The 23,921-nt window shown below is 37.4% G+C and overlaps 2 protein-coding genes and 2 long non-coding RNA genes across 4 annotated transcripts in view; all 4 read right to left on the reverse strand.

Annotated features, from left to right (window-relative positions):
* Positions 1 to 20,174, reverse strand: part of rdo (leucine-rich repeat domain-containing protein reduced ocelli) — a 74,197-nt gene extending 54,023 nt beyond the window's left edge. Inside the window, exons 1-2 of the mRNA XM_089257137.1 lie at positions 19,742 to 20,174; positions 1,765 to 1,812 (exon numbers count right to left, since the gene is read on the reverse strand). The gene's annotated coding sequence lies outside the window, so the exon portion shown is untranslated. The remainder of the gene's footprint in view (positions 1 to 1,764; positions 1,813 to 19,741) is intronic.
* Positions 1 to 23,921, reverse strand: part of LOC149091824 (uncharacterized) — a 151,611-nt gene that overhangs the window by 60,689 nt on the left and 67,001 nt on the right. The window lies entirely within an intron of this gene.
* LOC115563568 (uncharacterized) lies at positions 21,815 to 22,267 on the reverse strand. Its single transcript, XM_030386822.2, has 2 exons — positions 21,976 to 22,267; positions 21,815 to 21,918 (listed from the first exon to the last, which is right to left on the reverse strand). The coding sequence occupies exon 1, from the start codon at positions 22,199 to 22,201 to the stop codon at positions 21,995 to 21,997; it is 207 nt and encodes a 68-aa protein (XP_030242682.1). The 5' UTR covers positions 22,202 to 22,267; the 3' UTR covers positions 21,815 to 21,918; positions 21,976 to 21,994.
* LOC149091825 (uncharacterized) lies at positions 23,174 to 23,900 on the reverse strand. Its single transcript, XR_016196377.1, has 3 exons — positions 23,680 to 23,900; positions 23,386 to 23,588; positions 23,174 to 23,311 (listed from the first exon to the last, which is right to left on the reverse strand). It is a non-coding gene; the product is annotated as an uncharacterized LOC149091825 (long non-coding RNA).

A 23,921-nucleotide genomic window follows, 5' to 3' on the forward strand; every position in this document is an offset into this window, starting at 1 on the left:
CTCACTCACACACACACATACACACACAAGCGCGCACAGCATTTCCGTTTGGAGAATTATGTATGTGTTGCAATCGCGGAATTTTTCTTCCTTTCTTTTTATTTTTGGGCTGCTTCTCAATTAATTTAACTGCCTTTTGCTCAAGTTCTTTACATTTCCTTGACTTGAATGTATGAAATCAAATTAATTAAGCACACATACACATAAAGCCATACATAAATACATATACATGTTTATGTATATGTGTGTAGCTGGAGCTGGAGCTGGAGCTGGAGCAAGGACTGACGCCCGTTTTCTTATGCACATGCGTGAAACATTCTTTTCATAATTTATTTTTGCTGCTGCCTTCGCCACGGCTCGTTGCGTCTTTGGCATTCATTTTATCTGCTTCCTTTCAGCATTATCAACTTCATCAGTTAGCCAAGCAGTCGGGCTGGACTCCTTCGGCTGCTGCACTGTAGCAGTTGATTTCTTGTGGCACACTTATGTGCATATGTCTCCTGGTGTTATGTATAGGCGCACTCATAATTTGATTTCTGCTACACAACTCTGATTAAGGATATCAACACACACAAACATATCAACACACACATGCACACGAATCGGATTGCTGGCCTGCAGCTGTTCTGTGCCCTTTCGTATTAGATTCCATATTCATTTTTATGTCTACTGCCTTTTGCCTTTGAGCTATGGTCAGCAAATGTTTGCCAAGCATCGACTCGGATGATTTACAGCCAGAAACCTATTTTTTTTTTTTGCTGCTGACTAAGTAACCCATCGATGGAATTGGATAAGCCGAGATCTATGGAGATAGAGCAGCATTTAAATTTTTCGAAAACCATAAAATACAAAATATTCATAAAACAATGAAAACGGAAACACACGCCTCGAACTCAATAACAAAAGCTCCACACAAAGCGAACGCATATATCATGCTCATCAAATAAAAGCCAGCTAGAGGAAAATAACCAAAACAACAACATAAATAAATCAATCCAAAAATGAAAAAATTGGAATACATGGAATTTTTCGAAAATTGCTTTGATTGATGTTTGAGTGCTGCTGTCAAAGCAATGAAATCCATCAGCTGAACGGGAACTCTCTCGAAAATCTGTATAAGCAGTTAATGAACATATAGATAGAGAGAGAGAGAGAGCGAGAGAGAGAGAGAGAGAGAGAGAGAGAGAGAGAGAGAGAGAGAGAGACAGACAGACAGAGACAGATAGAAGAGATATGTTTGCATATATACTATGTGTAAGCCAACTAGATATAATCTGCAATAAGTAGATTTGCTTTGCAGAAATATCATTCGGGTCCTTTAGAGGCAAACAGGCAATAGGAGGGATTAAGCAGGACCTGCCATTATATCAAAAGCATGTATGTATGTGTCAATTATATTTAGCTATTTGTTGTATATATTACATTTCTAATTATGTTGCCTGAAACCAGCTCAAGTCCCAACAGAGCTTTTATGATTCCTCCTTATAGAATATGTATTTTAGCTATTTAAGGATACCCAAGGTATAGGTAAGGTGTTTACCATTTCTATCTATCGATATTCGTTAAGGGATTCGCTCAAGATATAACGAGAATTTCAATTATAAATTATAACAATAATAGATATATGGAAGTAAAGTGTTGAATCCCTTAATATTATTATCATCTATCATTATCGTCTATATTGTATTTTCCGTTTTCATTACATCCATATCACAAGCAATTCAAGATTATTTTGTTGACTTGTCGCCATGCTTTGTCACTTACCTAATTATAGAATATATTTCGGCCAGGAGCTACTTGTAGCGTTTATAGCTGCAATGATAAGAATTGGTGTTCAAAGTACATTAATTAAGTTTAATTATGATCTCAACTGTTAACAAAAACTTAATCATAAAAACCCTGCACAGCTAATTAAACAAGCAGCAATTCAATTAATTACGAAGTTTAAGGGCAAGCCGCAGACAGGAGCCAAAGCCAAAGTGACGGCACATCGACTCAAGGTATGTGTCACCACTGTGCACAGGTGTGCTAATAAACTCGCTAACACACCTACACAGCCCTCACACACACACACACACACACACACATGGAGAGACAGCGACAGGCAGCTAAGCCACAAAATCAGAAATGTTAATTAAAATCACTGTGCGTTGAGCCCAAGCGTTGGGCATATTAAACAGGAAAGGAAATCAGCTGGGAATGAAAACCGTTAGCCGCAAGCCAGGTGAGAGCAATAGCAAGCTGTATGTGGGCATTATTCTCATACACCGCATGTTGTACTACAACAGCAGAGTAAATTCATTTGGCTCTAAATTATGACATTGTCAGCTTGGGTGAGCGTTAAGAGGCTGGGAAAGGATGTCAAATAAAGAAAGAGAGAGAGAGAGAGAGAGAGAGGGAGGAAACATAGAGCTAGATAGAGTGTGAGATAGAGAGAGAGAGAATGAGTGTGAGAGAAAGAGGTAAAGAAAGTAAGCTAACTCTTAGAAGAGTTGTGAGAGAGTCTAAGACCAGGAAAATTTGATGAATGCAAAGTATAAGCAGATTCTTAGACTCTAAGACTCAGTAGCATGATTATATATACTGTGGGCTACCCATTTATGATGAGATTTAGTACAAATTCCTACATGCCAAATTATAGGCTTAATATGTTATGTTGATGTTTTATGAATTATTTTCAAGGAATATCAACAAAACTTGGCTTTAATTTACAGTCCTTGAGCTTGATCTTGAAGAGTAAGCCAAGAACTTCAAGTGGCCATTAAATAGAAATATAGCTGGTAATATTTAGCTTAAACTGGCAGCCTGTATTGGCCTATTTTTAGTTTTTTGTTGCCTATATTTACATAAAGCTCAATTATTCAGTAACTCATTATGCCGCACATACAAAAAAATGCAAAAATGATTATTTAGAATCGCCAGAGCTAGCAGAGTATGGCTCTCGAAAATGAGCCACTCATATTTAATGAGCTACTAAATAAATAACCCTTAAATAATAACTGGCTTAATCAAAGCAGCGGTAATTTCCGTTACCTGCACAAATTTTTTCTTTCAGATAATTTCAACAGTTTTTTGGTGTGTGCTGGCTTAAAATAATTTGAAATTTCCCGCAGGAAAATTCAATTTCTAGTGTTTCCAGCGCCAGCCAATGCCAGCTGCTTAGCAAGCCAGCAGCGGCAACAATAATAAATGTGGGAAGTTAACGAAAACAAAAAAAAATATGAGAGAAAGAGAGCTAAAATGGAGGCAACAACAAAGGCGAGTTCGCATTTAAGAGCGTAATGGACGTAACGGAAATACAGAATTCCGATCAGGAAGCCAGGGTTCAGGAAATCAACTGAAAAAATGGCAACAAAAAAGCGCGCAATGCAAAGCGAGAGACAAAGAGACAGCGACTGCGACAGAGGCAGAGACAGAGATAGGGACAGAGTGAGATAGAGCCAGATGGAAATGAAAGAAAAATATATATTTATATATTTACAACTGTCGACTGGACTCCATAATACCCATGAAAGCAAACGAATATTAAAGCGAACAAAGCGAACGCCCAAAAATTATGCATGGCCTTTTGCACTGTTCATTGTCAGCGCTTTTAGTTTATAGCAGATTGTATAAAAGAATTTGCATAGGAAAAGTGGGGAAAGGGGCAACGAAAAGCTATCATTAAAGGCTTAAAGTGATTATGCAGAACGATTAATGATGCGTCGCCTGCAAGTGCTTTTAATCGGTTTCATATTCCCGCAGTGCGGACGAACTTCTCTGGCGGAAATTTCTAAAAACGGCTTTAAAGGGATTGCGTGGGCGGGATGAGCTGCCCCACTGTGCCACGTAACACAATTAGCAACAACAAGTTTCATTAAAGCGGCTTCTAACTTTCATTAAAAACCACTTAACCCATGCCCAGGACAACAACAATGGAGAGACCGAAAGGCCGAGCGAGACCGTGAGCCGACCCTTGCGTAGCCTTACAATACTAATACTTGACCCACCCACTTGACCCACATGACCCGCTGCTGCACCAACGAGCCACCACCACATGGAAGCTGGCTTAGTGAGCGTGCCTGCTACTCCTGCTGCTCCTGCCCGCCTCTGCGTGTGCCTTTCTATTCGGAGCTGGGTTAGCACAGCTAGACGAGCTGCACATCGTTAGTCATATTTTTTAGATAGCAAACTTTTTGGCAAACAAGACAAAGAGCTAAATATGTATATAAATATATATGTCTATATATTTTTAATTAAATTAAAGAGCATTGTGCGGCGGAACTTGTGGCACAAAAGTTGTACCCAAAAAAAAAAAACTGTTGCATACTTGTGTGGGCAAAAGTTTTTGTCGGCAGAAACTCCAATTTTGTGAGACTTTGGGCAGCCATGGAAACAACCTCAACTCTTGGCTAAACTCAGTAATGTTATTCCTTCCGCTTGTTTGCTCAATCATGATCAATTGCTGCACTGCATTCGTGTGCCGGATAAATATTGAACTGTGATCGGGTGATGTCAATGTGGTGTGTGTTCCCTTCAATTTCATTACGGCTGGTATTTTCCTTTAATTTTTCTTGTGCAAACAAACAAAGCCAGCGAAAACCAGCACCAGCAGCAGCCACACAGCTGAAAAATGGCCACGCAGGAGGGAAAAAGAATAAAAATAACACGGACTTTGAGGCGTGGCAGCTGCGGGGAACAAAACCGAAAAAAACTTTGCTGCTACTTTGCCATTTTTTGTATTTTCTGTTCATTTTTTTTTTCTTCGACTGTTTTCTTTTAATGGCAGAGCGTGAAAACAAAACTTTTTTACTGCTCCTGCTAGCCGCATTTAAACGGCGACACTAATGGCCCCAAAATTGAAATAGAATTTTTGTATTTGTGCAAATATTTTGCAAACTGAGAAGTGGCAAAAGTTTTGCTGAATGGCTGAAAGTGAAGATGTATTTACGAATGCCAAGGCGTCATGTGCAGCATGATGAGTGGATAATAATAATATGGAGAGAATGAAAGGAAAAAATTAAAAAAAAAAAGAAGAAGAAAATAAACGAGATACATCTTTCCAATTCTTTTATATAATTATTATAAAAACAAGTCAAAAATTAAATTTTTTGAAAAACATAATATGAATTGAATTAATCTCAACATCAATCAGGTAAATTCTTACTGCTTTACCCCAAAAAGTAAATGAGTTGCATCAATATTGATCATAAATTTATTGTTTGGCCAAAGATGAACAACATAAATGTCATTCTAATTTGCATAGATCATTAACTTTATGCATTTGCATTTAAAATATGCAAAAATGTGTTTCATCTCAAAATATTTTTATAGATTCTGGAACAAATCCCTGTAGCGTGATGGGCTTATTCGATTAGTGGCTAATTATTTATATAATTTATACATTGACATTTTTGCCGCTAGTTTTCAAGTTTTATAAAAAAAAAAAAAAACACAAACACACACACACGCAGCGAAATTGCGTTTGTCTGCGTGTGACCCCAATAGAATTTATTTCGATTGCAGTGCAGCGCAATATTTCCGCAAATAAGCAAATAAAACAGCAGCTGAAAATAACAAACAGCGAAATTTTGTTGCATTTTTGGCAAATTTGCGGAAAATAGAAGAGAGGAGGGAGGAGGGAGGAGGGAGTAGGGAGAGGCACAGAGTCTGCTAGTAGTATTATGATTTAAATTACTAATTGAAAAGTTCTGTTGGCCAGGGCAAACGAATCGGAAGTGTGCTGCATTAGAAGTGGCCAAACCGCTTCCAGCCATCCATCAAAGTTGGCTTTTCGAATGGAAAAAAAAAAAAATAGGGAAAGAAATAGGTAAAACAGCTGCTTTTTTTTGCTAGAGTAACAGCCGTACATGTTGTTTAAAGCCAAATGAAATTCTAAACTTAAATCAAAGTTAAATTATTTTTACACTATGCAGATTCTGGCCAAACAGCGTTGCCAACAAAAAGGAGCCAAAAATTTCGAAAATATTGAGGTCACAAATGCATTAGAAAGTGCTAACTGTTATGTATACAGAGAGCGAGAGAAAGAGCGAGAGAGTGCTTTTTAAGTATGTAAGGGACATAAATATTGCTGCAAAGTTTTGCCCTCAACTGATTGCAAAATGTCGAAGCAACGGTAAACAAAGTTTTGTGGCCATTGGCAATGCCAATCGATGGCCTGGCACCCGCCACACAGACACTGAGACTGACCGGAGATAGCCAAAATGGTCAGCCAAGCAGACTGGCAGCCAACTTTGTTCGATATGCTGGACACATGCACACGCTCACACACACACACACATGTAGATACACATACTCCCGCCACACACACACACACATGCACACACACAAGATGCAAACGAATATGGGAATATTTTTGGCTCGCATTACGTTTAGGTTCTTTTGCATTAATTGAATTTGTTTGCTGGCAAGCGAGTTGGCCTTTAGTTGACAATTTAGCACTTGCGGCTGCTGTGGTCTAAGTCTAAGCCGAAACTTCGAAATGCAAGCCAAAATAGCTTAGTTCTAATGAAAACTATGTACGAGCTGCTAACTACCAGCAAATTAAACAAATTGCTTTTTCACATTTCATATGAAGAACGAAGCATTTTTAGAAATTAAAATAGTTTTTTGAAAGAATTGTAGAAAAAACTTAAAATCTAGGTAAGCATAAAAAACGATCTAGGATAGGTTCTTATTGCCAATGAAAAAGAAAAATTCTTGAAAAATATTTAAATATTTCTTTTACTGAGGGTAAGTCCCCTAGCTAAAAGAGACCCAAGGATCGCAACCCCAATGTCAAACTTACACCCTAAAATCTAAAGAAGATTAGAGATAATAATTGAACCCACCGACAGCCGGGACCATGTTCAGCAACAGCGATAGTTCTCTCTCTCAATACATCCTTTAATTTAATAAAATACCAAATCAATCGATTAACACGAATTGCCAGCACTGATACGACATATATATACATTTAATTCCTTAACAATAATTTAGTAATACTAAAAATATCTCTACCAATAATTGTTTAATACTCATGCCCATTCATATTAGTGAAAAACATTAAAGCAATAAGCAACTGCTCAGACTCTGCATATAGAAATTTTCCTTGAACCCAACAAAATTAACTCAACTAGCGAAACGCAACAATTTTTGGATGCAGGCCTAGCTGTGTGGCTGCGTACAACCAAAAGATTCCTAAGCCCCTGCCAATATGCCTATGCAGTGCCCAAAACGTATCTATAGAATCCCGTATCCACAATGTTTGCAGTTTGTGATGCGGTCAGAGTGAGTCCTTTAACTGCAGATGCAGTGGGAGTGGCAGTGCTTGGCTAGGCTTGGCTGGGCTGGTTGGGCCTCTCTGTAAGTGCAGGCGACTCGTTTTGTGGTCACTTGAATCGACTCGATGTAATGCGGGCGGCTCTGCCCGGCCACGCCCCGTTGCGGCCCACTTTGTATGTTAAATTTTATATGGCTTTGCGCCGTGCACAGCTTGAGCCAGCCTCAGCCGAATGGCATTCGCACAGAGACCCACACAGGACTCGAGCAGCTCGTAAGTGCATTGGGGACTTGAGCTGACTCGGCTTGACTGAGACTGCCTGCCTGCCTGCCTGCTTCTGCTGCTGCTGCTGCTGTTGATCCTTGATGTCCTTAATTGTAAAGATGTGTTAATGTATTCCCTTTTGCAAGTTAACATTTTATTTCGCTACGTTCGTTGCGTTTAAATATGCAAAATTTTATACAGCTGAACGCAATGCCACGTGAAATGCTTCGGCAAATTGACAGCGAGCGCTGACCGTGGCCAGAGTTCGCGATTGACAAGAAGCATAGCGGGGTAGGGTAGAGGTGGGCAGAGCAGGGGAGTGGAGGCGGCACAGGTTGGCAGTGTTTGCCCAGGGCACGTCTCGGCGTGACACTGAACACGCCTTAACAAGGCGCATCCGACCGAGGCTGCTCATAACTTATGCACATAGATAAGCGACAACGATGCCTGAGTTGGCCGTTATGCTCGTTCCGTCGTCTTTCGTCCTTCGTCCTTCGTCTCGGATGTTGTGGTTACTGTTATATTCGTTGTAAGCGCTGGTTAAGTGTGTGAGTGTGTGGTGGGGGCTCTTTGTGAGCTCTGCTCAGCCAGCAGCCATTTAAGGCAATTATGAAATTTTAATAACCTTCGAATGAAATTATTTAAAACCAGCTTAAACTCGGTCTTGTTCTGCTGCTCTTTCTCTCACTTATTATTATTATTATTATAAATAGCGCATTCTGCGCGTAATTGAAACTTTAAATAGCCGTCTAATGAAGACACGATTATTCGCAATTAATGTCGGATAAATTTATTCAGATAATTGCTATTCTAATAATTTAAGTTGCATATTTTGCGGCTTAAGTAGCAGAAAAGCTCTTTCGAGTACTTAAGCTCTTAATACTTTGTCGAGAGTCAACTGCTTAGTGTGGTTGAGTCTGATACTATTCGTTTAATCATTATTATCAATTATCATGTTCATGCTTTTCTTTGGTATTTCAAATTTAAAGTCAGCTTAAAGGTTCCAAATTTTTCACAATTTACTAATTTATGCTTCCTCTATCTAAATGTCGGAGTTGTCTGACGAAGTCTTACAATTTGTTGGCATATTTCGTGAAAAAATGTTATAAATTTATAATACGTACGATTTCACTTGATTTAGGAACAGCTCTCAAACTTAATATCATTTACAATTTTATTGATTTTAGAAAACGTTTTTTATTAATTTGATTTTGGCTGTATTCAATTATTAATATATAAAATTGTTTGCATTTTATTTTATTTATTTATTTTTTTTTTAAATTGATTATGATTTATTTATTTTATTTTTTTATTCAACATTCAAATATTAATTTGTTATTTTTATTTAATATGCAATATTAATTTTTATACAATTTTCTTTTGCTCTCCAGACATTAACCTCAACCCTTTCAGTTCACCTGCACATTTAAATAAAATTAATATTCATGTTGACATTTCTTTCTCTGGCAAAAGACGTAAGTAAGGTTGAACTGCCTTCATTTGTCTGCGAATTAATCGCCTTATGAATAACTACAGTTAAGCCTTTGTTTTCCAAAGTCCGAGGCGCGCACACAATTAAACAGGCATTGGCCGTGGCCATTGCTGGCCATTGCTGTTCATATAGTTCCTCACATTCAGGCCGACCGCAATGCCATCGCACCTCAGTTTGCAATTATTTTGTTGCTGTCGCACATGCAAGAGCCAGGCCAGGGCAGGCCAGAACAGGCGCTGGCATGCCACGCCATGCCACTGAATGGCACATGCCATTAATTATGAAAATATTGGCCAAACACTTTCCGGGCCAGCGGCCAAAGGCAGCCGATGGCTGGCCGTACGCGGCAAAGGACATGCCGAAGTATCCTTGTGCGCACTTGCCTGCCACTTGTATTAAATTTAAAGTATTTACCACAATGCTTCCGCTACACTTTGCCCAAAAATTGTATTTCGTTCGCCGAATTCACAGGCGACAAACACAAACACTCTTACATTTGCCGACATTGTGTGGAATGTATTGTGCTCTCCCAGCTGGCTTTTCTTACGCTTTCGTTTGGTTTGGTTTGGTTGCCTTGTGGCAGCTCCCAATGCTGCACCTGCTCCAATCGGTTTAGCTGACAAGGCTGTTGCCCTCTCCTACTCAGAGTCCCTCTCTCTCTCTTTCTCTTTCTTTCTGTGTGACTATCTGGACATTTCTCTCTCTCTCTCTCTCTCTCTCTGTCTCTCTTCCATTTTGTTTGTTAGTTTTTCATTCAATTGCTAAGGGTATATTAGTTTTTTTGTGCACTACTATATATATATTTATCTTGATCATGTGTGTCCAATAAACAGAGAGTCTGGCAATGTATTTTGCAATGAAATGCAGGTTAGTTGATAAATAAAGTAAAAAAATATTGCTTAACACACGATAAATTAAAAGTTTAAAAAATTAAATAGTTTAAATAATTTAAAAAATGTAAATGGTATTTTATCAAGTAATGAATTTAACCAAAAAATATTTTAATAAATAATAAATAATAAAAAAAAATAAATAATAAATAATAAAATGATAAAAAAAAAAATTTTTGAAGACCATTTTTTTTATAATTATTAATTATATTTTTATAAAAATATTGGGAAAACCCTTCAGTAGATTTTTATTTATATATTTCTGATATATAGTATTTAAACAAACATTTATATATATTTTTAAAATTTTCTTTTAAACATATATAATTTGTTTAAGTTTCCAAATTTCTTTAATATGTATGTAAATAATTTATTTTTTATAAAAATTATAATTATGTTGAAAGTATAGTTTTCCCATTTTTCTTGGGCAATTCTTTAATATATTTATGGTTTAAAAACTTCTGGAACGGCATTTTCAGCCAAGCAAGCTCCATGCTTGAGTGCAAAATGGAACAATACTTTGGCACAACTTGAAGGACACGCCCAGCCGGGCAAGCCAACAAAGGTGCGTTTGCCACGCACAAATGCAAAAATTCGCAAAAAAAAAAGGTGAAACTGAGAATGGGAATGAGCGAGAGCGAGAGCGAGAGAGAGAGAGAGAGAGAGAGAGAGAGAGAGAGAGAGAGAGAGAGAGAGAACGAAGTGGTCTGTGAGTGAGATGGCAAATAGGAGAATTGAATTGCCTGGCGGGCGGCAAATTAAATTCGTTCGGTGAAAATTAGCGACGATTTTGTGGGAAATGCGACGCAGACATTCGAGTGGGTCCACAAAAGATTTTTTGGCATTTAAGGCAACCGAACACGTAACGTGCTCGAGGGCAATGGGATGCCAGACGCCGCTACTACTCTTCCCTCTCCTGTTCTACGTCCTACCTATCTCTTCATTTATGGAGAGTGAGCTAAGAGCGAGTTAAATATAACAGTTAGACCAATTATTCAAAGTGCAAAGACATCGCAGCGCGAAACGTGAAACTTTTCCGGCTAGGAAATTGTTCATAATTTTGGCAAAGACAAGTCTGTTAACTTTGTGCCCCCAAAAATTTGGCGGAGCCTCTCTGCCCATCGTTGGCGCTTAATTTATTGATGTAATTTGCCTTCCGGCTGCCGCTGCATATTAATTTAACATAAACGCCGCACAGCCATCAACAAATTACACCAAAGATTATATGTTCCAGAGCATGTTGAGACACACATTTCCATTGTTGTGCTTGTCTGTGTGCGTGCCTGTCTATGTGTGCGTGTGCTTGTGCGACATTGGCATTGCGTCGCGTAGGATCAACAGCAAATTACCCTAATCAAATTGCCATTGCGCATATTTTAAGTTAATGAGTTCGTGAATTTAGATCAAATTAGCGCACAGAAACTGAAATTTCTATGATTTTTATTATTATTTGCGCCTACGTATGAGAAGCATGAGCTTTGTAATTTATAGCCAATTAGACAGTTTTTCTCTTGACTTATGGCCTGGGGCGAAAAACAAATTTAAATTTTGATATTTGTGCCTGGATGTTGTAAATAATATGTCATTAGATTATTCAAGGACTGGGCGATTGTCGTAAGAGATATGCTACAGTTATTCTTAGACTTGCCTCCATTGAAGCTGTAGAAAATAATTTTAGTATTATTTAATATCCCACAATGACTGCTCCCTTTAAGCATTGTTGAAGTCTTCAATTCAGTAAACATGCAAGCGTTTCCCTTAATTTTCGCTCTTGCACAAAGCAAATATGTTTCAGAGTCATCAAAGCTAATATATAAATCCCCTCTCCAATCAATACAATAGAACCGCATTGCCCTTTCTCACGTGCTTCCTCCTCCTTCACAACAGTCTCTTCGCTCTCACGTTCGAAATTGCGTACAAAGTATGCTAAAGTTTACATTGAAACTTTTGCAGAGAATTAATCAAACAAGGGAGTTGATGGAGCGTCTGTAGTTGCGGGCAGTTGTTGTTGCAGCGTTTAAAGTATTAGATGCAGCTCGCAACGGATTTGGGATTAGTTAGCAGAGCAGTTTAGGAAACTTGCAGGAAATAAAACTAAATATGGACTTAAGCATATAAAAGTCTTAACAAGACATAAATGGACAATGCCAGCGGGCCAAGAAGAAGAAAAAATAAAGCATATATATGTATATATATATGTAGGGGCAACGATAGCTGCAAACAGAAAATAAAAGAGAGAGAGAGAGAGAGGGAGAGAGAGAAAGAGAGAGCAAAGTTGTGAGCAAACACCTCAAGTGTATATGGCAAAGGGTGAACTTTTGGCTTGCATAAGCTGCAGCTGAACTTTTATTTGTATGACTCGGCGTGTGCAGCAAACTTTTGGCCAGCTCTAGCAGCATATTGTTGTTGTTGTTGTTGTTGCAGTTGGTGTTGCTGCCATTGCAGCTACTTGCTTGATTTTATTGCTGCAGTAACTTCAGCTGGCTTCTGCTGCAGCAGCATCCGCTCTCTGGTCAGGGCGAGTGCACTTTAAATTACTCGAATGATACTTGATGGTTGCAATCAGCATCAGCTGCAGCTGCAGCGGCAGCAGCGGCCCCTTGGCAGACCCATCAGCCAGACACAAGTAGACACAAGTAGACTTCATTATTTTGATAGCAATTAGCAAATTGAGTTTTATAAATTTTAAGTTGTCTGTCATGCAATTAGTGCACCACGTCTGAGCGACCAGACAGAGTCAAAGCTTTGAGCTCGACACACACGCTGCGTATACTCAATGTGCGCTGCTCTAATTCGCATTGGAGTGCGCTTGCCATACAAAAATTGTTCATTTTGATCGCTTTGTTTTGTTTGATTAGCAAGCAGAGCTGAGCAAAGCCAAAACTAAGTTGGGCGAGGGCAAAGAGAGAAATCGTCACAAAGGAGTTGGATTTTTTATTCTTCTGCGGGGATGGCAAAGTTAATATATTTTTTATTGTTTGTTGTTGACACAAGTGTTTGCGCATAGAAGTGATTCGGAAGAGATTAGCTCTTTTTATAACTATTCTGAATTGACACAACTATACTCAGTGCTTTACGCCTTGCTGGAAGACTTTGTAGACTCTGTTTCATGAGAGCCAATAAATATGACGACTAGAAGCCACCACCCTCAATATCTTCTTGTCTGGTAATTAATATGAAAATATATATAATATATCTGTAAACATTTTATATGAATAAAAAAAGTTAACAAGCTCTTACGAATACAAAAATAATTAATTAATAAAAAAAAATTGTGTTTACTTGCATTTGTGTGATGTGTTAGAAGCCGAAGAGTTTTTCTTTACACGTCTCCATTGGGACGATCGAATTAAATGCTTTAGCTGACTGAGCTTAATTAAATTACTATTTATTGGTTTTAAGTCGTCAGCGCAGCTAAAATTTGTTTATCAAGAGAGTCGAGTGGTAGACAGAAAAGCACTTTGAGCAAACGAATAACGAAGGAACATATCAGAATATGTTTTACCATGCTATATGTGCGTATAAATTCAGCAAGAGTAAATATGTATATGCGATAGCTCGATGGAGAAGATTAAGTTGAGGAAGCTTATCAGTAAAGCAGAATGGTTAACTATCTTCGCACCATTATGTATTCACTTTGCGTCATATTTGATATTCTTATTTCCACACGAGCTTAGAGCAAATGAAATGCATACAGCAGTAGCTTCACTACATCACTTCAGACAGGCATACAGATTAGAATACATTGAGCAGCAGAACGACATAGAAGGCTATGAAGACCATGCAGGCTTTTTATCATAAACAGCAAAAATATGGCGAATAAAAAGATATATAATAAAATATAATAAATAAAAAAAAAAACATTTATCTAAAGAACTATAAATAAATAAAACATAATTTAATATTAGTAAAGTACGTATACTAATAATATATAAACCTATATTATCAATAAATATGTTTTACTATTTAATTATTTTATATATTCATTGTTTTAATATATGATTTCTACTCTTGACTATGTTTGAGCTAGTAAAAAATATTAATTCATATATACAAATAGTACTTCCTTTGTTTTCTTTAAATACCATTTCTAATTTCAATTCCCATATTTATATTAAACAGTAAAATTCGACTTAGGGCAAACAAATTTGCAGAGCAGTTGAACCCGACCAATGAAGTGGAAACGCACAACAATTTTGTTGATTGCTTGATTTTCGATTTTTGTAGCTCACGCAGTTCACGCAGAACACAAACACCAAGAGTAAAAACAACAAAAACTCAGACTGAGCGTATTATGATTATGTGCAGAAATATAATACTTTAAGATAGAAAACGCTGCTCTTTTATGCGCGAATCGCAAGGTTTTATCACAGATCTGATGAGGATGACAATGACGATGCGGATGGCGATGTTACCCGTCTGGCAGCCAAAACTTGTTCACGCTCTCGTCGTTAATATTGATCCGTGTTGACAATTTTTTCTATCATTTTTTTTTTTTTTTTTTTTGGCGTCGTGCAGAAATAAATAAATATATGCCCCGATTTTTCACTCTCGACGCGGAGCGACGCGTCGCGCCTTGCAACGTGTGTGGCATAAAAGCAGCTTTTGCTTCAGCTTCTGCTTTTGTTTTGCTTTTACTGTTGCTGTTGTTGTTGTTGTTTGCCTACTGCTCCCGCACAGTTTATTTGCCAGCTTTTATTTTTACGGCCGCTCGCCGCGATTCCATCGTATCTATGGCGCTGCCTGACAAAAGGCAAATGCGCCCATTTGTCATTTGGACAACGAGCTGACAGTTGGCAACAAACTGGCGCTTGCCGCCAGTTGTCAGCGGAATGCTTTTGTCACCCTTCAGGCGATATTGTCGAGTATCGAACCTTTCGCCGAGCGACAGCCTTTATGCAATTGACACACACAAGAACATGTAATGGCAAAGTTAATGCATTATTGATATCGCCGATTATCCCATTCAAGAGCTGTTTAAAAGGTACCTAGGCGACGCGATGCTCAACGGTATTTACACAGATGGATTTTGGCAATTTATGTTTTATCGAGAAATATCATAGAATAGAGTGAAGTGACAAGCCCTTAGAAATGTAAAATATAAGATCTGAATTGACATTCCGAGAAATAGATTTGCCAATAAATAGATATTATTAAAGTCCACAAAAAAATCAACTTTTCCCATTTGCTGATCATTCTTATTTAAGAAAAAATATATTCAGATTTAATTAGAAAATAATATCTAATACCCTTTCATGATACAAAAACATAGCACATATTCTTTGATGAATTTAAAAAATTGTTAAAAAAGGGTTTGTATATGATAAAACCTTCGACCGCGCAGCTTTCAGCTCGGGCTTTTTAATTAAGAATCAATTTATTAATGCGAAACGCTGCTACATATTTAATTGCAAGAAAATTACAGAGATCCACTGGTGTAGCTCTTACACGTTGCTACATATAATTATATAAATACATATATGTATGTATGTGTGGCTATAAATATATAATTTTAATTCAACTGGCCACATAAAAGGCAAAAGGCGAGCTACAGAAAATGTGATGGGAGCACTCAGGCTAAAGCAAATAAAATGCGACCCGAACGCATTACACAAATACCCTGTAAATTTGCTGAGCATAGGGTTGCTCTGCATTAAATGCAGTTCAAATTGGAAAGAAATTATATTCTGAAAGGTAAACTACTTAAAAAATAAATAAATCTATGTGTGATAAATATGAAAGAAAAAATATTTCAAAAATAATATTTCTGTATCATAAAGCGATATTAATAATTGAATAAATTTTCTGTTTGCAGGATATCACAACGTCGTCTACTTTTAAGACACTCGCAATAAAATGATGTACGAAAATCGACATTTCGCTGATCCATTCACGCTGCTCCCATTGATATGAAAATAAACACACGACGCTAATCAAATCTCAGCGCATTTAATGTTTAAATAAACAAAAAGCAAGAGAAAATTAAGCCTCTAGAGATGCTGCTGATGGCTTGACGAGGAGCAGGCGTCAGTCAGAGGACTATTTGTTGCGCTGATTAAGCGACGCATAAATATTTGATACGAATTACTGTGAGGACAAACCGAATGGCATTTAATTAGCTAGCCAAATATACTTCAATAAAAACCCAGAAAAATAAAAAACTTTGGAAACAGAAACGAACACTTGAAAATATACATTTTATATACAGCATCAATTTTATTATTGGGCGCCGACGAGTGGCTCAATTCGAGACTCCGCGGGACAACTTGGGCGCAAAAAGAGAAAAAAAAAATGGAACGCTGAGTTCTCTGACTCCGGGATTTGTTTGTTATTTCTGTGTGTTTGTATATTTTCGGTTGAAGTTAGCTGCCGTTTTATGCCCTTTGAAGTGGTGTCAGCGCAGAGAGCGAAGCATTTCTCAGCCATACCGCTTGCTTAGGCAAAATAAGCTGAGAGCCAAGTTTATGACGGCGAGCCTCTGCGGCATCATTTTTGTAAATACCTTAACGCATTTTTAATAATTTTTATTGTCAACAATTTCGCAAAAGTTTTTCACTCTCTTTTTCGGGATCTCAACTTTTTTGTTTATTGTGCCCCGTGGCCTCACTTTAATTTCTTAATTTAGTCTGTGTCTGTGTCTGAGTCTGCGTCTGGTTTTGTCTCATCTTCAACTAAAAAAGTTCAACGGCAGCATAAAATTATAAATTGAAATTTGAGGTGGCCATAAAAAACGCTTATGGGATATGTGATAAAAGAAAACATAATTTAATATCATGTGAAGTCCGTAAGCCAAAAAACATAAGCAATTTGTTTCTTTTATACAAGCTAAATGCTACTTGAAATTTCACTAAGCTTTATATGAGATTTAAAAACAAAATAAAATGCACACATTAAAAAAATTATATATTTTAAAAAAATTTAAATTTGTAATTTTCGCTATGAAACTATAAAATACTTCAAATTGAATCTATTTTTATTAAAATAAAAAGAATAAAAAGAGTTTTCTATAAGAAACATTAGGACTTCTTAGTGATATTTATGCTAAATGAAAGAATGCATACGAGCTCTCATAGTTGTTGTTGGGTATCAAAGGTAAATGAATGGGCAGGTGATTTTAGACTACATATCTTCCTCATGATCCGCAACTCCATATAAGATTTGGGAAGTGTGTGAAATTTGAATGTGGTGATAGTTTTAGCTTGTGATTGAGCAACCAAACTAATTTCCTGTATCCCATGTAGTATACAAAATGGCCATATTCAAATGTCTGAGAGCAAAACATATTTAGTTAGTATAAAATATTTACGTTTTATTTACTTAATACTTAGTACTCTTTTCATTGAACTGTTGGCATAGCTTTTGCTTTGTAAATATTTTAACTGCATATTTTGCAGTCAAATACACAAACACAAATCAAGCAAAAAATGTTATTGCCATTTTTCATATTTTCATATATATGAAAGTGAAATAAAAACTTTGTACCGACAAAAAGTATTAAATAAAAAGTGAGATAATAGGAAATGGAATTGAATTGTCACAGCTGCAATTTTTCAACTGTCAAATCAAAACATAAAACCAATTACTTTTAATGATTAATTACTTTGTGTAGGGGGAGAGAGAGGAAGCGAGAGCGCATGTTGAAAACCTCAAAATGATTTTGATTACGAGAGCAGAGCTGCAGTCAACATTGATTTGATTTATGATGCGCTGCACAACCCTTCTGGCACAGCCGGCGCACAGCTGTTGGCTGTTGACTGCTGGCTGTTGGCTGCTGGCTGTTGGCGACGTATGCTCAACAAAATATTCTACACTTGAGATGGGCTTAAGCCTAACCCGGCGACACGCGAATCACCTTAAAATTCATAAGTATGTTGACGCGAGGCCTCAGCCCACCGCAAGTGAAACGGCAGCTGCATGTCATTAACTATATGGCCAAGCCCAAGACATAATCCGAGCTGCGGCAGCCCAAAACGCGCAACATGGCGTATGCGTAATATTCGGGCGCCAAACTTTTCAGCGCTTCATTTTTAAAACATTTAACACATACAAACAAGCTCGTGTGTGGGGGTGGGTGTGGGTGTAGATGTGGATGTGGGTGTGTGTCTGATGACAACTTTTCTCACTTTGGGTTTCTGTTTGAGTGTGTGTGCGTATGTTTGCATTTTATTTTTATTTTTTTTATCTATTTTTACCCATTTTAGTTGTCGTCAAGGCTGCGGATTATGTGAGAGTTTATGCCTCCAAAAATTATGCAAAAGCGAGGCAATGAAAATGCTGATGAGGCGGGCTGTTGCTGATAATGTTTATGCTGATGGCAATGATGGCCGCAGAGCACCAGAAACCAAACGAAATTCGGGGAGAGAGAGTGAAAACAACAAAATAAAAGGGATAAGCAGAAGTACTACATATGAAACCAAATATTTTAATTACATGCAGTCGCAGCTGAGCACGGACTAAGAGAAGGGGCTGCAACCACTGCCCAACTGACCAAAAAAAAACAGACGTCGTTCCTTCATCAACTTTAGCCCCTTTCCAGGCGCACTACAGCATGACGAATGAGTTGCTCAAGTTTAGCAATTTTAATAAGTGTATAAATTTTCGGCAGGTGTGCACAGGTGTAAGCAGCCAGAAAGTTAAACCATATAATATTCTAAAGCAATTTCATGTTCATTGTATAGCCAACCTGTTGGCCAATATACACACATATATACCCATAAATATATATATAGAGGCATTTTATAATGTCCTTGTATTTCGAAACTGTCAGCAATTTATGGCTCGAATTTCGCGCGCTAGTCCAAAAACTCATAAAATTTTGTTTTATGCACAAGAATCGAGAATTCGAAGCGCGCTAATTTATGGACCACGGCGATATGGCAAATTATGAGCTGTGCTCGCTGCGTCGTCTGGCTTAGGCGATGAATTCAAAACCGATTGGCTAAATTTACGCACTTTATCTACACATAATTTCAGTTGCAATTTGGCTCTGTCACTGAATTACTTTGCGGTTTACTGTAATTGACGATTGTTTAGCCCACAGAGCGAAGCCCCTCTGCAAGCGGAAACGCGGACATGTGATATATATCGCTATATATATATAAATATCGGTTTTGCGGTTTGTTCGCACTTGAGACATTGGCGCAGGTGTCAGTTGATTAAAGCTTAAAGGTTTTCCATTGAGCTGCTATCAATGCGAGCGGCTAAATAGGTAAGAAAATATTAGCTGGCATATAATATATATATATATAAGTTTGATTGAGTCTTTCATTAACAGTTATTGTAAATCTGATGATACGAGCTGTCCGTCAAAAGCTTTCAGCACGCATAAGAGAGAGACAAATGACAATTGACAGCAAATATTCAAGGCTTTGGATATCTGCATAGCTTTTGCTATTAAAAGAAAGTTTAAAAGATTTTTTTTATATAGGTTATGATATTTATTTAATATATCAACTATTGTGAGTATGTTATTAAAACTCAATTCGATTCTTAATAAAAATTGTATTTTATTTTTATGTGTAACTAATTAATTTAAAGTCTACTTTATGAATAATTTATTTAACTATTTGTTTATTTTTGAATTCAAAGATATAACCACAAAAATATTTGAAATTTTGATTGATTTAATTAATAAATTTGCTAAAGTTTCAGTTAATATTCAGACCTTCAAAATGTTATTTATTTGCCTATTTGTATTTATAATCGAATTCATTTAAATGCCTTCTACTCCAAGTCAAACAAAATTTCCATTTTAATTTGTCAATCTTAGAAAATTTAAAAAATACTCTATATATGTATATATATATTTATGCATTTGGGTTAGTCGAAACTTACCCAATGTGCAACGGCATGTAAATCGAAAAATTACAAAAAATGTCAGTTTACATCACGCCTCCTTCGGCAGGCGCTTGTTAATCATGGCACACACGCGCACACACACATACACACACACACTAATCTAGTTGGCTGTTGTTGCAAAAATATTCAAATGAGTTGCGGGGCTCCACAATAAATGAGAAATATGTTTGCAAAGGGCTCACAGGGCTCACGACAACAACAGCAACACAGTAATTGATACACAAACTATACACAAGCCAAAATACTCAATTGAAATTCTTAATTCAGTTCTTAAAGGCGAACTGTTTGCTGGCTTGGGTAGATTCGACAGGCTTCGAGTTATCGCGAATACGTCAACTTGACAACTGAGCCGAGGCGAACGATCTGACGAACGACGTCCGCACAGCGCGAATGTTAAGCGAATACTGACTCCGGGATCGAATGCAATGAAAGTTAAGAACTGTCACGCAAGCTCGAGCCAGCTCGAACAAGTTGCAAGCGCACATGTTCGTTCGCTCAGTGGCGAGTCGAGCCTTGCTTTGCCGAGCCGAGCCGCAACGAACCACGCCGAGTGAAGCCGAGCCACCTTCGTGCATTCTATGTTTTTTCTGCTTCGGCTGGCGCTCTTTATGATCATTGGCTTCATTTGCCAATGCGAATGGATATGGATATAGTTTCTCGGAGGCATTTAATTACAGTTAAACAGAACGCTCACCCATCACTGGATGTTTCATGGCCCAACTGCAGCGCACCAAATATTTGGTTACAACTGCAGCATTGCTCTACGTTCTGCAGCAGCCTTAGCTGAGCGCGAAGTAACCAAGATAAAGAGTGCAATGTGTTTGGCGTAAGCTTATTTCTTTTGCCATAAAGCCAAATTATAATATTTATATGCTAATCTATTGGCTTTTAATAGTATAGATGTTCCGGGCATTAAAAAGCATTTCCATCTAATCTTCATATCGAATCGATTAGACGGGATTTCGTAAACTACAAAAACTGAATTTTAATTTTTATATATACTAAAATATATCAAGCATTGACCATTCGTATTTTCTCACTATCGATGAAAATTGATAATTTTACTAATATTTTAGGCGTAACTTAAATACATTAAAAGTGGAAGATTGTAGATTTATTGGACTGTCAGCTCTTCGGAGTGTTTAGGGCTTCTACTTGTAAAGAAGTACCGACTATAGTTTATTTTATACAAATTGTTTAATTTAATAAATACATATCTTTTTTTTATAAATGTATAAAACATAGTTTTAATATATCTAAAAATGTTATTTTTAAAATCATAGTATTTATTTGTAGCGGAAAGAAAAACTAATTTAATTTTAAAAATAGAGTGAAATATGTACATATTGATTTCCATATATGTTTTTCATCATTATTCGAAACTTAGACAAAACGATATACAGCTAACCCCATTCAGCTAGCTACCTCTTAAGTCTAGCTATATATTCTTGTATTTAATGTTAGCCAGCTTTAAATAATACAAATATATAACAGTGGCTGCTAGAAGTAAGACATTTGAAGGCAAGTCTTGGCAGCCGACAAACAAAGCACGCAAAGCAATGAAAATTCCGACCTGCCGCAATAAATTCCGCGCGCGTATGCCAAAATGAGAGTGAAATATCCTGCACACACACACAAACGCACACACACTCACACACACACAGAGACACACATACTTAAAGGACTAACTTAAAGAGCAAGAGCAGGAATACCCACGGTGCAAAAGTGTGTGCGCGCCATAAATCGCGCTAAGCCAAAACAAAACATAGCTGGCCAAGTCCCAGAGAACAGCATCATGCATCAGGCATCAGGCAGGTGGATGCCACAGCCTTTGACCTGACACAATGCTCTACATTCGATGTTTTTCCCTTGTTCTTTTTTGGTTACTAGCCTCCCCTCACTGCCAACCAGCCCAACTTGGTTCGAGAGGCGGCTGCGCAGTGGCGCATCGAGCCGAACAGCTGTTGAGTGGCGCAATTCCTTACCTAGGACAACATAAGCAAGGGCAGCATCTTGCAGCAGCCTCGGAGGCGAACACAAGGCAGAATGTAATTTTACATTATTGTTTTATTGTCGTTAATGATCCAAAATACCTGAGGCTTAATATCCATACATATCTTCAGCCCTGAGTTCCTAGAACCAGCATGTGGAGGCTATATAAAAAGACATCTTCAAAATACATGTTGAGAGTTCCCCAGCTCAGAACATACCACGTCATTTCTTAGCAAGCTACCAGCCGCAGGGACAGGATGTGCAACACGGACTGCCGCATGGTCCACATGGGCCGCAGCAAGGACCACAGGACGGACCACAGCAAGGACCACAGGATGGCCCGCAGCAGGGACCACAGGGGCCACAGCATCTGCCCGCTGGTACAAGGCAGCCAGGCGGGCAGGGCCCAACATAGAAAGGATCAAACTTGCAAACGATAAGCATTTCCCCTGTATATCTTACTGAAACGAAAGCTAGTCCTTCTTGGCACCAATTATACACTCGCCGCAGCTGCACAAAAAAAAAATATATATATATATTATTAACAACCAGAAATCCCATTTTACATATGGACTTACTCAAGTATTCCCTGTGAGCCGAAGATATGTGTCTATTAATTCCTCAGCTAGCGCTCTGCTTTATTTTTTCATTGTACGCCGAGCTGCTTACCTGAAAATTTGAAAAAATAATGAAGATATTTGGGTAAGACGAAGCTAGGCTAGCAGCCGAATTTGTCAAAGCCTACTAGATTAGAAATATTACCTAAATATGATTCACTACTGCTCATATCTATTCTCGCCTGCTGCGACAGGTTTCGGGCATGGGAAGTTATTGAAACCGTATGTACTATTTGTTCTTCCCCTTCCAATTTATCGCAGAAAACTATAATTTCAGATATGGCAGACTTTTATCTCATTACCAAACGGGTGATGTCAACCGAGTTTTAACAATTGAAGCAGATTTTAATGAAGTGGACAAAAATGCTTACAACCTTAGCTTGCAAATAATTGTTAACCGTTCGGGTTATCTTTCGCTCGCACTTCGAAATATATAGAAAAAAAATTATATTTAGTTTGATTTTTTTCTTCTCTATATTTTATCCTTACTTTATTATTCTTTGAGAATATTTTAATCTAATTTTAACAAACTAAAAGATTTTTTCATTTTTTTTATGTTTTTTTTTTTTAGCTAACATCTCCAAACATGTCTGAAAATCCTGATTTAAGGACAACCAGAACCCTTGGTACACAAAATTGTATAAATGTATATTATATTTTATTTAATGTATTTAATTTTTTAATATACAATTTATATCAACATATTTTTTAAGCAAACGAATATAAAAATATATCAACAAAAATAAAACCCAACAGCTACCACATAAAAGTTCCATAAATAAAACAAGAATGAAATAAATTTAGAACATATTTAATACTGAGAATTTAAATTGAACATTTAGGCAGATGTTAACATAGACACACATATCTTCAGCCTTGTCCAGAGTTACGTTTACTTGTCACATGCGTCTCCATCAAAGATAGCATAAAAGGGCAGCTGCGTGAGGCAAAACAAATCCAATATAGATTAGCATCTAAATGAAAATATTATGTAGTAGTAGGTGGTATTACTTTGCTTAAATAATCTCGCTATAATCTCGCTATAATGAACGCTTAGCAGCAACCGCCACCACAGCAGCCTCCGCAGCAATTACGACAATTACGACAGCCTCCTGCTGGTACCAGGCAGCCGGGTGGGCAAGGTCCAACATAGAAGGGATCGAATTTGCAAACGATATACATATTAAAATTCTATATATGCACACACGTCAGGACTGACTTGAGAGCTGAGAATAATACTAAAAAAATAAATAATAGATAAAAATGAATATACATATATTAAAAATAATAAATATATATTTATACGTTTTATACTCACAATATTATGCTTTCTTTGCAGCCAAAAATATGTGTGAATATCACCCGGAACAAATGAAATTTCTAAGAAATTTCTATTTCATTTGTTATGTTCACAAAGCCGAAAGATCAAAACCGAATGAGCCCAACTACGTAACTGAAAACGTAGCTGAGAGGGCAAAGCCAGCTTCGATTCAGAGAACAAAATCGTAGCCAACTTTGCTTTACAAACTGTGCATGCTTCGATCGAG

Source organism: Drosophila navojoa, chromosome 3 (genome assembly GCF_054131105.1).
Source record: "Drosophila navojoa isolate 15081-1374.11 chromosome 3, UAZ_NAV_1.0, whole genome shotgun sequence".
Taxonomy (NCBI): Eukaryota; Metazoa; Arthropoda; class Insecta; order Diptera; family Drosophilidae; genus Drosophila; species Drosophila navojoa.

Bases quoted from the DNA above. Each gene is read 5' to 3' on its own strand.
- LOC115563568 (XM_030386822.2), bottom strand. From the start codon at position 22,201: ATGCTTATCGTTTGCAAGTTTGATCCTTTCTATGTTGGGCCCTGCCCG.